The sequence below is a fragment of the Strix uralensis genome, chromosome 9 (assembly GCF_047716275.1).
Source record: "Strix uralensis isolate ZFMK-TIS-50842 chromosome 9, bStrUra1, whole genome shotgun sequence".
Classification (NCBI taxonomy): domain Eukaryota; kingdom Metazoa; phylum Chordata; class Aves; order Strigiformes; family Strigidae; genus Strix; species Strix uralensis.
This window is the reverse complement of record NC_133980.1, coordinates 28209326-28226615: the sequence shown is the minus strand read 5'-3', so window position 1 is coordinate 28226615 and position 17290 is coordinate 28209326. Positions and strand designations below refer to the sequence as shown.

At 44.0% G+C, this 17290-nt stretch overlaps 2 protein-coding genes and 1 long non-coding RNA gene across 8 annotated transcripts in view; 2 read left to right on the top strand and 1 right to left on the bottom strand.

Moving 5' to 3' along the window:
- The window catches only part of MAP3K13 (mitogen-activated protein kinase kinase kinase 13), an 81844-nt gene extending 78600 nt beyond the window's left edge, over window positions 1–3244 (bottom strand). For 3 of the 5 annotated variants that reach the window (XM_074877955.1, XM_074877961.1, XM_074877954.1), the window contains exon 1: window positions 3209–3244. The gene's annotated coding sequence lies outside the window, so the exon portion shown is untranslated. The remainder of the gene's footprint in view (window positions 1–3208) is intronic. The other 2 variants (XM_074877959.1, XM_074877956.1) reach the window with 2 other exon arrangements.
- Window positions 3231–6297, top strand: LOC141947147 (uncharacterized). Its single transcript, XR_012630040.1, has 2 exons — window positions 3231–3545; window positions 4531–6297. It is a non-coding gene; the product is annotated as an uncharacterized LOC141947147 (long non-coding RNA).
- Window positions 6298–8940: 2643 nt separating this feature from the next.
- Window positions 8941–17290, top strand: part of EHHADH (enoyl-CoA hydratase and 3-hydroxyacyl CoA dehydrogenase) — a 28138-nt gene continuing 19788 nt past the window's right edge. The window contains exons 1-2 of one of the 2 annotated variants that reach the window (XM_074877952.1): window positions 8941–9067; window positions 16947–17050. In XM_074877952.1, the coding sequence (XP_074734053.1) occupies window positions 8994–9067; window positions 16947–17050 (178 nt within the window). In that variant the 5' untranslated portion in view covers window positions 8941–8993. Of the gene's footprint in view, window positions 9068–11844; window positions 11893–16946; window positions 17051–17290 lie in introns of those variants that run through there. The other variant, XM_074877953.1, reaches the window with a different exon arrangement.

The following is a 17290-nucleotide window of genomic DNA, read 5'->3' as shown; positions in this document are numbered from 1 at the left end:
TTCTTCCAGCTACAGGTATGTTTAAGTAAGAGCAAGATTAGAAAGGACCACCAAACTTGGCACCAGCGATGAGACCCCAAATTCTAGTCATTTCACTATCTACAGAGAGACAGAGAAAGACTGTCACCACCCCCAGGTACAAACTTAATTATCTACTCCCACCAGGCTGCAGAGACCACCAACACAGGGCATGAGTGTACTACAGGAAGGTTTATGCTTATGTAGTTAAAAGACTACACTGCAAAAAACACTAACATTTTTTACATCCTTATTTCACAATTTTCTTTAAATGGTATTTTAATTAATTTTTATATTCCACAGCGACAAGAAAGACAGAGGAATTAACTACATGTTCAATCTGTTACAAGCATCATCAAGCTGAGCCTCCGCTGCTACCATTAGCTGCTTCTGTGCACAGTTAGACTGGCTTCAGTTTGGTAGGGGGTAATTTTAAGTTGTCATTATCTTTGCCATGATACCTTTCTCCTGGCTGCAGCTTCGGCAAGGGTTACACAAGACCAAAGTCCTATACAGCAAGTCAATATTTAACTTAAGCACTGTACTGTTGAGACCCGCCTAGAGCATTTGATATAGTAACTTATTAAATCTTACACTATCTTTTCTAACAAAGAATAATAAAGGGCAATTTATCTTCTTTATGAGAAGTTGTAACAATAAATTCTACAAGGACAGCAGTTAGATTCATTTTAATACGGGACCTAAAAAAAAAAATGCTTTCATGAAAGAAGTTCTAAATGACATGATGTGCACACCACAGAACAGGGTCAAGGCAGGTGCAGGAGCCACGGTGCAAAAATCATTTCAAACCAAACCACACCAAATTGTGGAAATTCAGCACTTCTTGAAGTAGTGTTTTAACACTGCAATTAAGCCATTAAACTACGTCACAAAGGCTTATATAAAACTCTTGGGACATTGCAAGGAAAAGTATTTATTCTCCAGTAAATACCTGAATAAAACCTATGAGCTGCTGTACTAACATAGACTTTAAAATAATAAAAAAAAAAAGACTGATTTTATTTTTTTTCAGACCAATTGTTCTTAGTCTTAGTGAAACAAACCAAACTGTTTAGCACCAAAAAGGATTCTTTGCACGCCTCTGATGTAAATACAGTTTTGGTAATAGTCTCATCTTTTATCCTCTTTTCGGACAGAGATCTTTCTGATGTCAGAAACACTTAATAAAATACACTTCAGACCAAAACCGAGCAATCGAGAGCAATATTTTGTCTACCGCATACGTTTCAATTCTTTATCCACCTGTTTTTTGTGTCTAAATGCGATTTCTTTATTTACTGCTAGTGCTCCCATCTTTACATTTAGCAAAAACTGCTTTTGTTCTCTAAAACTGAACATCTGTTTTAGCAATACCAGCGGAGTTATTGTGATAATCACCACAGGTAGATTTCTAAAAATTCTCCAGTTCTACCTTTGTAACCCTCCACACGTACCACTTTGGTCATTACCCAAAAGTCATCTTTTTCAGGAAACAAAAATATTTCTACTGTGAAAGAGTGGAGGGGCGGGTGTGGGGCTGAGAATATTAGCCATATCATGAAATAAGGAGACAGTATTTCACAGCTTTCATCTAAAACAAAAAAAAAATCAAAACAAAACCAAAACAACAAAAAACCCCACCAAAAAACAAACCACAAACACTAGGCCAGCTCACCTCTCCAGTGAAGCACAGCCTCAGGGAAGACTTTCACAAGCAGCTTAACTGATTTTGATCCATGACACTGCCTAAGGGGCGGACCTGCCTCTCCCTGTTACACACACCAGCATTAGTACAGACACGGCTCTGAGAGTTCGTGTTCTGTACGGCGCTAATCCTGGTCAGTTTGGTGGATGAATCCAGCCAACCACACAAGCACTTATACCTGCACACAAGAGGCAACGAAAACATACAGTCAGAGGTGCAGTGGGCCACCCTTTTGAGCATCAACATAACCTTAAACCTACTCTCTTGAAATTCCACGCCTACTGATACATATAATTATCACGAAAACATAAGCTTTCACATCTCAAATGCCTCCTTGGAGTAATCAGATCAGTACCCAAATCCATCTCAGTGAATGCAGAAAGTATTTATTTTTTCACTCTGCTTTCAGAATGAGATCAGTATGTCAAGAGCAGTCTATCTCTGAACTAGCAAAAGTAGAGGATAAAAGCAGAACAACTGCAAATGAAGTCACAACAAGGTCTTAGTAGTTTCCAGCAGCAAAACTCCCACAAAGTTCAAACGAGAAAGGAGGCTGACAGGTTCCTATCCATTTTCTCTAAAGGTTTTATTTTCATTGCACTATGCTTCCAAGTACTACTTATATCCATCTCCATCCATTTAGCAAAAATAAGCTAGAGGTACTAGATTCTGCCCCGGGAACTGCCTCCCCCTGTAAGAAGGCAAGATGCTGTCTTTCTTCACGGTTTTAGGTGCTGCACCTCTTACCAGTTATCACTTTGTTTCACTCTACTGGGCTAAGCCAAAGGTAGTCCACGGCAAGTGTTCGCTAAAGCCATCCCTCTCACTCTTCCAAACTTCTGCCAGGTGAGAGAAGCATCGAAATTACCACACTTTTTTTTTTTTTTTTTTTTTTACTGAACAGGGCACAAAACAATAGAAGCTTGTGCTGTTGTTTTTTTTCTTTTTTGTCAACAGCCTCTGGTACGTTTTGCTCAGACAGGATTACAACAGATACCACAGTCTTAACTCAGTAATGATCTGCTTCAGATTCTGTCTGGAGATTTACTTAAACGCTTCCTCCTTCCCGGGAAGAGGAGATAACACCCTGCGATTGTTCATCTGCTTCAAAATAGGCATTACCGGCACCTCGCTGCTTTATAGGGCTGAGAAACAGCGCCACGGACGCAACTCTAGCTTCTTTTTTTAAATGCGAAAAACTCTTTTTAAAAAAAAATAATAAAAATATGCAAGCGTGGAAGCTACGCGCCTCAAAACAGGAGCGGACAAACCCTGGCTCTGCCCGCGCACAGCTGAAGCGGCCCTGGGGAGCACCGGAGCCGGGCCGCCCCCCGGGGAGAGGCGCCCAGCGCTCGGACAGCGGCCGGGCGCTGAGGAGCCGCTGGTACCGGCCCCCTCCGAGGCGACTCCCAGCACAGGGGCCCTGCCCGCGCCGACCCTCCCACCGCCGGGAGAGCCCCGGCCCCGCCGCCCCCGCCGCGTTACCTGGGCACCGCGTCCGGCGCCGGCAGCCCCGCCCCGCCCCGCCCCGGCCTCGCCCCTTGCGTCACTTCCGGGGCGCGCAGGCGCAGCGGCGCGCGGGCGGTGCCTGAGGGGGCGCGCGCGGGCGCCGGGCGGCCGTGGTGGGCGCTGGTATCCCCGCAGCAGCCGGGGCCTTTCTGGGGGGCTCCCCGCGGGCCAGAGGAGACCTGGGCTGAGCGGGGGGGGTGTGGGGACCCCGCTGCCCCGGGCAGGCTGCCGGGACTCGGGACTCCCGGGCAGGGGACCGGGCCCGGCCTCCAGAGCATTACCTGCTGGGCTGTCGTGCGGAGCAGGGCACCAGGTTTGTGGCCGAGGGCAGCTAACCACGAAGTGGTTTTCTTGTAATCTGAGGCTTCCTCTGTTCTCGAAGGCTTCATGATACCAGCCCAAATAATCAGATAATTTTTCAGCCAGTTCCCTCAAAATATTAGGATGTGGCCAAACTGCATATAAAGATGCCAAATTTTGACAGATGCTTTTAACATCGTACTTTACTACTGGACAGAAAAAGAGTTTCATTAGTGGTACATCAACAAATCAGCAATTGGAATGGAGAGCAGAAACATTTATTGATTACATACATCATTTTATCATTGTTACTGACAATTTCACTGTCTCCCTTATAATGGTCCTCTACAATGACTTCTGTTGCTTTTATTCATAACATGAATATTTACATCATATCTCAGTATTCTGTATAAATTGCCTGGTATTCTGTCTGATTCCTCAAGTTATTCCAGTGTGTTGGATTGTTTCATGGTGATGCTAATACTTACAGTACCTTAAACCATGTGTAGATGCTGTGAACGAGGGGACTGTAATCTTGTTCTTTAGGGATTTTCTGTGATGCTTCCATTGTTTCTGTAGTATTTTTCTTTGTTCAGAAGGACAGCTGCATCGCTTCAGCACTAAGGGAATGTGATACTTCAAACATCAATGAAGCTTTCTGAAGCTGTTGTGAATTTCCATTTATACCTGTTTTCTGCCTGTCAGATTTATACTGGGATAGAGAAGGGACTAAGATAAGGAAAAGGTGAATGCTAACGTCCATATGACCGTTTATGTGGATGTTAACAAGCATCCTTTGCTGGCTTCACCGTTTTTTGGATAATGTCCTGCATTGCTTTTAGTAATATTGTCCACTGTAAACCAGTACATGTAGTATAAATTTAAAAAAAAAAAAAAAAAAAAAGGCAGCAATACCTGTGTGACAGCACTAAGCTCTTATGTTTGCTTTCATTTAAAAAAATTCTGAAACCTGTTCCCCGCTTTTATTTCTCCCCCAGTGGAAGTCGTTACAGCCGCGTCACTGCGATGTGCGCGCTAAAGGGAGCACCGCTGCCGGTCACTCAGCTGTCCCGCTGTTGTCGTGTACCAATCCAAGAGGAAGGTCTCCCTGCTTGCACGAGCAATACCACGGCTTGCCAGGAGGTGCTGCTTTGAAACCACACAAATATCGGAGCTTAAAAATCATCACATAGGCTCGGTCTGTTAAAAATAACTGACAGATACTTTGTTCTGGCAGGGAGAACTCAAGATCCTACATCTGAAATGGTGATATTTGTTTAAGACAATTTAAATCTGAAACGCACAGAGCAGTGCTGAACAGGGGACCCACTCGATGGGAAATCCTGTGGGTCGGTACATTGCTAACAGACATGTTACAGCAGCTTTATGTGTGCAAAACTGTTAATGGCTTTGTCTCTGCAGGTCTGAATGTTAAAATATATACATACATAACAGACCTGATGCAGTGGGCAGTTACAGAGAGGTAACTCTGGGTGTCAGGAAGCCATAAAGCCTTAGTCAGACAAACAGTTGTTCTGCTCAGAGAGTTGTGTCGCTGTGCTCTCCGCACCTGCCACGTACATTTTAAAAGAAAATCAGCTATTTCTTTCTAAGGGGGAGTGCAGCGATGGATATACAACTGTTCTCCACCTACAGCCCTGTTTTTAAACAATATTAACAGTGACAATTTAATTATGCATTTAATTACATGCAGCTTTGGTATAGAAGACAGAACAGGAGGCAAAGTTTCCAAGACATTTAAAACCTTTTTTGCTAAAGGAAAAAAAATGCCTCAAAAGATACCCAGCAAGGAGGAAAAGTTTTTAAATATGTCTTTATCACATCAAGCTAAAACAACCTCCATTGCTAAAAGAAGCTGAGGCTCTTCAGTGGAAATTTAAACTCTAGAATAGGGTGATACTTCACAGCCCATAATATGCCTTGTAGTGTAGATGTAGTTACCACACTGACTGCAGCTGCGCCTCTCAGAGTTACAGGTACCAGCCCTGAGGTGCTGAACTCCAGCTCACTGAGGCTCTAGAAGTCTGGTTTTGGAGACAGTGTAGAAAAGGACCTCACAGTGAGCTGAGGAGGTTCACCTCTGGGTGTGTATAACCAAAGCAGCCACTGAAAATTATTTTATGATCAGATGTTTACCAATATTGGTTTTTACCACAGATGAAGGAATTAGCCAGGATCAGAGAACAGTGTACCAGACAAAAGATTGTAAATGTGAGGAGATCAACGGATCTTTTACACCAAATAACTTTTTTTAAAGACAAAAAAATTTTGCAAAAGTCATAGCTATAAAAGGGAAAGCAGAAAACAGTTGTTGGTGAATTTAGCTGGCCCTCTGAGCTGTCGGTTCAACAGCAGGGTGTAATTCAAGCCTGATGTTTAGACCAGCTGCTGTCAAGAACGAGTAAGTTTTCAGAGCTCCTACACCTCTCAGCACTGTCCCCATGGGTTTTACCACAAAACCTCAGCTCAGATTGTACAATACAGCGAGTCAGACCTTCCATATTCCTCAGAGGTAGTTTCAGTGGAAATACTCTACTCCTACAGCTGGAACATCACTGCAGATCCTCCTTTTCAAACACCTCTGGGGTCAGAAACAGACATGTTTTGTGCAACTTGTCAAATAATCATTTTCCAGGAATTTCTGTTCTGTGTGAATAAGCTTATAGCAAATCAAGCTGCATCTTCTGAAGTACCTTGCAGTAATGATATACTGGAATAAAAATTAACCCAAGCCTCCTATAAATAAAGCACTTGTTTGTATCTTTCAGCACTTCCTGAACAAGGCTGATGATCCCAGGAGGTTGTAGGAGACTTGACAGATGCATGTTGCTCTGGCTCAGGAAGAAGCAGGATTCTTTCTTTTACCACTGCACATTCTGGGGGGTTTAAAAGACAAAACACAACATTTACATTCATTGAAATCTGTCCTTTGGTGAATATCCCTCATTTCCACTTCTGGTAATGGAGTTTCTAAGGATTTGATATTCCTGGTTTGAGAAGCCTTTCCTTTTTCCAGAGCTGGCATGGGAACCAGGTCTATTTTCTGAGCATTATCCTCTACTACGGAGTCAAAAGACCAGTAATCAAAGGGGTGACAAAACTTAACCACCTCAGAGGAATATCCACAACCTACCTCACTGCCTGCCTTGTGCTGCTGAAAGAAAGCCTTTCATTTCTACTCAAACCTTCTTACACAAAATTAAGGCTCTACCATAATCATAGTTTACTTCTGAAATAGCATCAGCTGCCACAGACAAATAAGAGTAGAACTGCCTCCTAGCCGAGGATGAAGACATGAGCAATTTTAGATACACAGTTTTAGCTGTATTTCTCTTCGTACAGCAACATGCCTTTTGGCGGGCCTAGGGCTAGAGAAAGCTGCCACCGTGTCTTGTGGTTTCATAGTCAACAGCTGGTTTTCATCAAAATATAAACTGCCAGGCTGTCTGCAGGGAAAAGCCCTGTTCCTCACGGAACAGCTTTAGAAATAGAAGCTCTGGAGACCTGTATGAGCTTTTGGTGAATTTCTCAAAAGCTTACAGAAAGAAACTTCACCATCTTGATTACGTTTTGTCAAGGTTAAGTGCACCAACAGGCTCTGCAACCTTGACCCCCTCCCATGGCTGCCTGTGCTCAAGCTCAGCTCTGATACAGCAGAGCCTTGCATCAGGCTGCTGTGAGAACAGCTAAGCCGTTAAGAGAGAAAAACAGCAAGAAGCCTGATCTGGGGCCCAGGCCCATGCCCTCCTCTTCCTCCATTGGTTTGGGAGGTGCATTTAAGCTCAGGCCCTTGCACACGGTCCTTGTACAGCTCAGTGCAGAACAAAGCTCTGAAGACTTTAATTTCCTCTGCTGTATACAGTTAAATGCATTTCTTCTTTTTCCACCAAACTCTATTTATCTTTAAGGAAGAAAAAAAAAAAAGACAAACATAAGGCTTACAACAATAAACCCTAAACATTTACTGGAGCCTTTCCATGACTCTGTAGAGCTTGGGTGGTTTTTTTTATTCCCTGTGAGCTTTCTGTCCCTGAGAAGTGTTTTCTTCTGTGTTTATTCATGCTCAGAAGGGTCCTGTTTTGTCACACTACAGCAGTTGTATTATAAAGGACAAGTAAAATAGACCTGTAAATTATAAACAGAAAGTGCAACTCAGAGTGATCTTTGGTTTCATTCTGGTTAATATAAATACAACAGATCAGTTAGCCCTTGAAGGCGTAGTTTACACCATTTTTATAAACTGCAAAAACACACTATTTTACAAGCAAATTGCAGACTATTATCCCCATTTTGGGGAGTTTTTTACATTGCTTAACAAATGACAGAAGAGCTGTAGTGATCCACCACAAGAGCAATAACAATAAAGGCAGCAGTTGCAATGAGTGAGGACTATATATTCATACAAACCTTTTTGTACACATAAATCAAGTCCTAAAATTATCTATGCCTGTTCCAGACCAGGGGAAGGAGCTGCAGCCATTCTGCCCACTGCCTGACTTTTAAAGGCCAAGAGATATAAAAGAGAGATTGTAAAGCTATAAAGACATTTTAAGCAAATTTAACTTTCCACAGCGAGCTAATTAGGATAAACTGCACCCCACCCCACAGATTAAACCACAGGGAAAGCCAGGCCTCATTACACACCCGTACCTGGGAGAAGCACATGTGGTTGCTGGGGTTTTTTTTCAGGAGTTACTGGGAGATTCGCCCTGGTCTGGGGGTCGGCTCTGACGTGGCTCGTACCCAGCACTGTGATCCGGTGCTGCTGAAGCGTCCTCGTCATGTTCTCTGGATCGCTTCTTGAATAGCTGCACCGGTCACAGGGCAGGACAACCGGCCACCAGCAGATCCATGTCAAAATTCTGTTTTTCAATGTACAGGAGTTTTCCCTCTGAAGAACATTTTCTTTCCCTTGAATTACATTTTTGTGTAAGGGATAGTTTTTATAATATTGGAAACTATTTTTTCTTCTACCTTTTAGCTTTTCCTACAAACTGATGTTTTTCTAAGTAGGATCTTAACAACGTGGCAGAGATTACCACATCCTCATTTCATTAGCTTCCCTGTGTTAATTGCAAAAATCACATAGGCCTTAGGCTCTTGCGGAGTTTTAAGCAGGACCAGCCCTTGTGACAGATGTTTGCCATTTAAATACCACCTAGCCACGGCAGTGTGCACCGTCCTTGCCGAACAGGGGTTACCGTTGGTGTCACCGCGCTGAACTGAGGGGCCAGCTGTAAAATAACGCCCGAGGGTCCATAACCGGACGGGAAGCGCACGTTAAACCCCCGGCAGAGCCGCCGGGCCCGGGGCAGCCCAGGCCGCGGGGCCGAGCCCAGCACATCCGCGCTGTGGGCGTCCCGGCCGGGCTGCGGGCGGGGCGCCGCGGGGGCCGGCGCGGCCCGACCCGGGCGCCCGGGGATTGCGGCGGGCGCTCGGCATGGCGCAGTACGCGAGGGGCGCCGCCGCCGTGGCCGTCATCCGGCTCCGCAACCCGCCGGTCAACGCGCTGAGGTAACGGCGGCTGCGGCTGGGGGGCCCCGGGCGGCCGCCCGCCATTTCCTGTGGCGGCCGCCCCTGCCCGGCCCCGCCGCCCCTCAGGGGGGGCGCCGAGCCGGGGCTACGGGGGCTGCAGCGGCGCCGCGCTCGGTCCCTGGCGCTCGCCCGGTCGCTTGGTGGGCGGGCTGGGGGTGCTCTGCTTTCCGTCCTTTTCACCTCATTTCCCGCCCTCTCCTTGCCCGTGTGAGGCCCCTCATGGTCCCCGCGTAGGCCGCCCAGGGAGAGCCTCTACCGAGGGACTCCTCCAGCCACCACTCGGGTACCTGCATCAGCCCGGGCGCTCCTTCAGAGAGAGCTTAGATCTCCTTTTGCAAAAAGCACGCTGAACTTTTCCATGACTTCTACTCTTTATTATAATTTCTAGTGGGGTTTTTTCACAGGAAAGGTGTCAGGCTCATCAATCTGTACTTGCTGTCGTCTCCTCTGGAAGCTGTTTAAAAACTTGGCGTGTTTCTCATCACCTTCCAGTCTTTAAGCATCAAGATGATGCTTCCAGTGAGAAATTGCACAGCAGCATCAGCAGTTCAGCCGTTTCGCCCTGGAGTTCTGTCAGAGCTCGTAGGTGAAAACCAGTTTTTCCTCTCAGACTCGCTTACTGTTTCGGTTGCCTGCTCCAGGCGCTCCACAGTGCTCTCTTGGCGAGTCCCTGCGCTATCCAAGTGAGCACAGGGGTTAGGGCAAAGGTAGACAGCAGACGTGTTTCAACAAGAGGAGCTGGCGCCAAGCTTAAACCACAGCCAGGGCTGTCAGAACCAAGTTCATTTACCTTTTAAAACTGATTAAGGAATTGACCTCATCTTGGTCAAGAAAGGCCCCAAGTGATCTCAAACACAAGTCAGTGAAAAACAAGGTCAAACATCAATCTGTAGGAGCCTCTGAAATTTTAGTTTTTCATGTGTTTTGTAAAGGATGTATGTGCTTTTTGGCTTTACATAATCTGTCGTAAGGTGTGTATTTTAGATCCTTTAGTTCTGAGTAGCACATAGCCCTTTTTAGGCAGCTGTAGCTGTAGAGCTGTTCTGTAACAGTGACCACAGTGTCTATTCAGTGTATATTCAAAGCCAAAAAAAATCCACTGTAGTTATGCTTGGCTTGTAAACCAGAAAGTTTGTTAAAAAGAAGCTGAAAGCGACAAATAAGAGCATTAATAAGAAATGCAAGCTGCCGCTCTTCTGCAGCAAGCTACATTGCTCTGCAGTAACTGGCAATGCTCACTCTCTTGTCACAACAGATTAAAAAGTGCAGTAAGATCATTTTCACGTGCCCAGATAATTATGAGAGAACAAACTTGGAGTAACTTGATGAGATGGACTAGATGTGTAGGACTCCCAGAACTGCAGGATGCAGGACATCCCTTGGACCTCCTGTGGACTGGCGGCCTAAGAGATCTTCCAGGCTGTGCCCACAGTAAACTTTCCATCCTTACCATGTAAAGTACTAAATACAGAGATAAAGATACGTGTTTAAGGAACCTTAACTGCCTCTTTTGAGAAGTTGCCTTCTGCCTTCAAACAGCAACTGCGTGCACCTGCACAACAGCCTCTTTGGGACAGACCCCTGCCTCTACTACCCTTTACACTTCGCCTCTCAGTGCCCTCACAGCAGGGTGCAGTTCTGACAAACCAAAGGTAACAGATGGTGTGGTCATGGCCCTGTCCTCCAGCGCCAGGAGGGAGAAGGAAGATCCTGCCAGACTTCAGATCCATTGAAAAGGCAGTTTCCATTGAGTGCTGTATCTTCACTCCCCTACACCTGTATTGTGCTGCCCACACTCTTTTATCTGCTGACAGCCCTGCAGCACAAAGGCCCCTGAGAGACCCGAGTACTTACTTCACCCACGTAGGCTCATTCCCTCGTGACAAGCTCCATAGCACCATAGCACAACCTAAGATGGGACTGCAGTGATCCTGGCCATGGTTCCTCACAGCCCCTGCTCTGCTAGCGCTGGTGCTCCTGTGACTGTCACTGAGCCAGCTCCGGGTGCAAATGTGACGAACCACCAGCCAGTTGGTTTGGGTTGGTTTTTCAGCCAGTCTAGCTCTCTGCATTGCAGAAGGAGCACTGCTAGCACAAGGGACAGAGTAAGAGAATGCGGGGAAGGATGGGAACCTGCACAGCATGGATTTAAATCAGTTAAGTTACCGTGAAACTGTAACTTGAGACATGCCTGTGGTCTTTGATCGCTTGACAGGGCAATAATACCTGTTCTAGAAGGGATCTATAATTATCTCATACTTGCCATCAGGTAGTTTTTAGCTGAGATCTGGATATATCTAGGGAAGGTAGAGCACACTCTGATCCCTGTGTGTTCCTTCTGCTTCTGCATATTTTATGTGCTGGACCATACATGTACTGGACTGTACAAACAGGGAGCGAGTTAGCTGTTGGAAATGTTTGACTACATAGGTGATAGCAGGCAGTGAAAGTTACAGACAGGAGCCATGTCCTGCAGTCCTGAAAATTTAATTTCACAGCAGGCACAGATGCTTTTTAAAAGACTGGGGTTTGCTGCTCTGTTCCAGCCTCATTCCTCTCTCCCCGTTATATGTGGCACTCGGTGCTGTTTTCCCAGCTCCCGGGCCGTCGCCCTGGCCATTAGCACTTTGGAAGTCACTGGTGGGTAGGAATTTGCTTTCTCCTGTCTGACATGATCTGCTGCTGTGCAAGTACCTCCTGGGCAGTGCTTTCCTGAGGAATGTATGCTGACTTGTGAGTCTGGCAGCAAATTCGGCTCCCACACAGACTCCCCTTTAAGCTGATCTTTCTCTCCACCAGCAGAGGTGACATGTACCAAATTTGATTTGTTTGGGGTTTTTTTTCCTGGTTTGCAGAAGTTTAGTATTCAGAGATCTGCGTTAATGAGACCATGGCATGGAGACAAGGGATTTAGATATGCAAAAAACTGGGAAGTTTTGGGCAACAGTCAGACAAGACTTGCAAGAGGAAGAACGAGCTACACCTTATTAGCAGTGCTGGCACTGAAAATTAAGAAGGATGTGGAAGAGTATTTCAGCATTTGAGCTGACAAGTGCAGAAAAGCTCCAGAGATGATAGGGTAGGACGCAGGGTATGGGAGTGTACGTGTGGGATTATATAAAGTATAACTGTAACAGTCATGATTGGAAAAGGCTCTCCCTGGCTGCTAGGATTGTCCTTCTGACCCCCGATCAGTGTAAGGATCAGAAACTGTAAAGGAGATTAGAGAAGCTGCAACTTTGGTTAGGTAGCAGTGATGGGAGGGTGTGATTACCTGTGTTGGACTGGATCAGCACCTCAGGATGAGATGCAGAGAGAAAATTCTGGAATGCAGTAAGTGTCTGCTTCCTGTAACAACTGTTCTAAAACCCCACAGAAGGGATTCTGAGTTTGGCCTTAATTTATGTGCACGACTCCATTCAAGCTGTATTAGCTGCTGTGTGATAGCAACTACTACACAGCTGGATCTGAGACCGAGGCAAGAGAGAACAGACCAGGTAAATCCAGCACATGAATACTTAATTTCAAGAAGGGAAATACATAAATACCCAGCAGTTAGTTCAAACATAAATGCTGCAAGAAGCTATCCAAAGGACAGGAAGCCTGCAACAGGGGTGGAGGCTGGACCATTGTTGTTTGGGATTTTTCATTTTTTATGTTTATTAGAAGCCAAGGTAGGCTTCAGCCAGCAAGGGATCTGGTAAATGCCCTGCATGGCTTGATGAGAAAACTAAGAAGACTAAGGGAAAAGTTTGATTTTTTTAAGCTTACTCAAACAAGGAAAACAAGAAATCCCATAAAATGTGACAGAAGAGATGTAAACTGGAAATTAAGACTAAAAAAATACAAAGAATGGATCAAGGCATGCTAAAAAACAGTAGCAAAATGTTCTTTAAATACAAAATATAACCCAGGACAAGCTTACAGGATACCAAGCTCAAAACTGGCAGTTACAGCTCAGGAAAGGGATCCTTACCTTTGCTAGTTCTGTGAAATCATCAGCTCAATGTGCTGGGGCAGCCCAAAAAGCCCACAAAATATTGGGTACCATCAGAGCATATGTTGAGAACAGAGCAGAGGGCATCCCTTTTCTGCGGTATAAAACATCTTATTTGGCGTGGGTAGTTTTGGATTTTGCATTCGCGGAAGGATACAGGGACGATCCGGAAAGGCACAACCAAAATAATCCAAGGGATGGTGCACTGCATTAAGGAAGCAGACTGAAAAAGCTGAGTGTCATCAGTTTGGAGAGGAAAAGGCTGTGGGAAAGTAAGATCAAGGTTTACAAAATCATGAAGTAAATCAATTAAAGGCATAACTCTTTATCAAATCCTGCAACAGTTGAACTAGGGGCATTTAATTAAACGAGTAGGAGATTGTTACAGAGCTTGCTGCCACAGGAGCCTGCGGAGGCAGATGGATCAGCAGAATTAGAAAGGGATTAGGCGAATTCACAGACAGCAGTTGTATAAGGGATGCTGAAAAGAATGTGTGTGGACGTACATAGCAAGATCCCCAATGCAGTGATTGTGGGTGTCGGGGGAAGTGCAAGGGGAAAGGACCAGACCTGCGTATTTTCCATAAATGGCATTTTCTATTGTTGGAATCGAGTCTTACTTCTTTAAAGGTGATGAAGTAAATTTTCAGGATTCCCCTAAATTACTTTTTTGGGGTTTTTTAAATGAAAGAAGTTCACAAACCCTAGCTAAAATCTGAAATTATTAAGGTAAATAATAAAACCTTGTTACAAATCCAGCCCATCATCACTGCAATGAGTTTTATGCAAAACAAAAATAACCTCGTGTGGTCACCTGCAAGAACATTCTCTTACCCTGGTGTGCACATGTTCTTTAACAGCACCTGTGGTGTGTTTCTAAAACCCTTAATGCTCAATCATCTTGGCAGAATCACTTTTCTTGCACTCAAAATAGTATATATGGTGGAACCGACTACATAGCGTGGGATGAAGCATTGTTTGGAATGCATGGAGTGAATTTTTGCACTGTTACTGTTAAATGAATGACACTGTCACAGTAATGAAATACTTATGCAAATTATAGTGACTTTTTGTTCTTTAATGCTCTAGCTGTTTGAAGTTGTATTCTTGAGTATTTTTGTAGTTTTACTGTCATACGTTTTACTACGATGCTTTCATCGAAAATTACATCTTTTAGTACCAGTTATAATACGTGAGTTACAAAGCAACGCAGCCTGTGTGTTGGACTGTAACATATCCTGAGGCAAACATATTGCTCCATCTTAGGAGAACAAGAAACTGCAAAAAGTCTGATATTTCTTCCTTTTTGTCCCACAAAAAAATTCCCACTGGGAAAAAGTTGTATGGAGAGAGAAGACATATTTATGCAAGTACAAGGTGAAGTTATTCTCTGGCAAAAGTAGTTCTGTTGGGTTAATACAGGTCACGTAGGTATTGAACTGTTATTTTGTGGCAGCCTTGATGACTAATTTTTCTTCTGGTAGGAGTATGTTGTTGTAAGTGCTAAGGACTTGTAACTAATTTCCTACATAAAATCCTGAACCTTTCCATCTAACGCAGACAAACCTTTTACGTGGGCATTTTGCATCTGCTGATCACATGCCTGCAACAGACACAGAAATGGTTTGATTGCTTCTTGTCTGTTCCTGAGAGAATTGTGGCATTTTTCTATACAATTTTTTCAAATCAGTAGTTTAACATTTGTTTGGAATCCTGGTACATATTTTTCCCGCCTCTTTGTAAAGTGTGATGACATTTCTTAATGATTTTCCCTTTAATCTTTCATCTGCTAGGCTAATTTGGTATTTCTGTGGCCTGGCTCTCCACTGATGCAAAACCAGACCTCTAAGAGCAGCGAGAATCAGGTGCAGCCTGTGGGTCCTCCTCAAATAGCAGCAGCCACAGCACTTGATATTCCAAAGGGAGTGAGATAAAAACCAAATTTTTAATATGTATTTTTTCCCACAGAATATGAAACCATTTATTAAAATTGTAAAGACTTTCATATTCTGCTACATGGAACTATATGTGCTGGAAGGACCTTTACCAAGTCACCTAATAGTTTTTCTTTGTCATGGCCAAATTATTCTCATTTTAAGTTTCAGCTTTCAGAACCATTACTAAAGTCAGACTTCAGAGTTGCCTTTGATGTCTGGATGAGACAATTGGTACATAACCGGCTGTTCTCTCTCCAAAAATAACACTTCTTTCAGTCTTGGCTTGTCAGGTCTCAGGGCTCCCGCTGATCCTTTTGTGTACCATGGCAGCAGCTGATCCTGGAGAGCTCCCTAGACAGCTCCCCTCAGCCAACAGCCCTGATTAACAAACTTTGCTAATAGCTTCTCTTAATTTTTGATTTTGAAGGAGGAATATGCAGAGGTTGGCTGGCAGGACTTCACACAGCTGGCTTGCAGGAAACTTCTCGGGCTCCCCAGGTTTAATGCTGCAAGCTGTTGCCTTATATAAATCTGTGATCACCCACCCGGGACACACCTAGAAGCATTACACATGAGTACAGTGATATATTTTTCATATACTTTATGACAAGCTTCCTTTTCGGATGAAACACCCTCAAATATATTGAAAAACATGCGCAAACTGAGTATGCATCAGGTCTTTCTATCAGTTCTTTTGAAATCACACTCTTTTCCACCGGGCATCAACAGAGCTCTGCTCCCTTTTTATCAGCCATCTAGCTTACATGTGAAGCTGGGCTTATGGTTTGGAGAAGGTCTAGGAACAGAAGCCATATTTGTAAAGGACTGGGTGAGCATGTGTGATCCTTCTTCGAGTATTTCTCCAGCCTCCAACTGCTTGTGGCTCAGATTTTCTGAATTGGAGGCATATCTACATATGTAGTATGTATACACACATGCACACAGCAAAGTCTCTCACAAACTATATATACACACTTACATACTTACAAGTGTGTGTGTGTGAATATATTTTAGTATCTAAATTATATACACACAATTTGTGTTAATATTTATATTAATAAAGTGTTAGGTGTTAATGCTTTTTTTACCTACCATCTTCTTTATCATCACTTCTCAAACAGATTGTACTCTCCGTGTCAATCCATACACATACACATATATATAAATTAGCTTCTAAGCTTCACATGCAAAGTGGGTATACAGTCATATTTTTTAAATATCTGATTTGTAAAAATACTATTTATACTTTTACTGTTCCATTTTTAATTTCTTTGTTAATTCTTTGCCAGCCACATTTACTGCTTGTGTCTGTGGAAATATGTTCAGATGAGACAAAAGAAGACATGCTATGTAGTGTTTTAGGCCCAAATTCACTTTGACAGGATCCCACACAAGTTTAAGTCTGGACCTATATGCAGATCTTCACAAGGTGAAAACATTATAATCCTCAGCACAGCACCAGCTCTGTGTCAGGTGTTTGAAAGATACCTTTTTATCCCTGGAGCTCCTTTCCCTTCTAAAAAGTTCTTAGACTGTCAGTGGTTTAGCATTAATTACTTTTAAATTATGCTAAACTGTTTTCCTGAAAATCTGAATGTTTAATTCATAAAGACATTTTCAAAAGAACATTTCCCTGTGCTGCCTGCTTTGGAAACAGCAATGTCATAGCCAGAAAACAACTCTCCAGGAAGTGAGTGACAGGTCAACGGTTGTAAGCTTGTCGAATTTTGGCGCTTGCCCTTGAAGTAAGAGGGGGACAAACAGAAGGATTCACCCAGAGAGGCTGTGGCAGAAGACAGGCTAGGGGGGAGATCTGCTTGGACATACTGCTCATTTTCACTGGGTCACTTAGTGGTTATAACATTGACCTCTTGGAAGGATAATGCAGTTGATTGTTACTCACTGAATCTCTAATTTATTTCAGTTTGACAGTTCTCCAGGCATTAGAGGATGGACTGAAGAGAGCAGATGCGGATCCTTCAGTGAAAGCTGTTATGATTTGTGGAGAAAATGGGAAATTCAGTGCAGGTAAGACATTTTTCATCAAACACAGCCCAGAAAAAGAGGGAACTTTCTCTACCCACCATGTCTGAAGATTCTCTGCCTGTAACACTGCTGATAAAAGTCTTGATTTGGCTGGAAGTGGCCAGAAGACAGCGGGCTTTTTCTATTCTGCTGTGCCACAGTTGACATGGGGCACATGACAAGCTGGACCATCTAGGCCAGAAATAAGCTGGTATGTTCATGCAGAAATGAGGGACAGCTGCT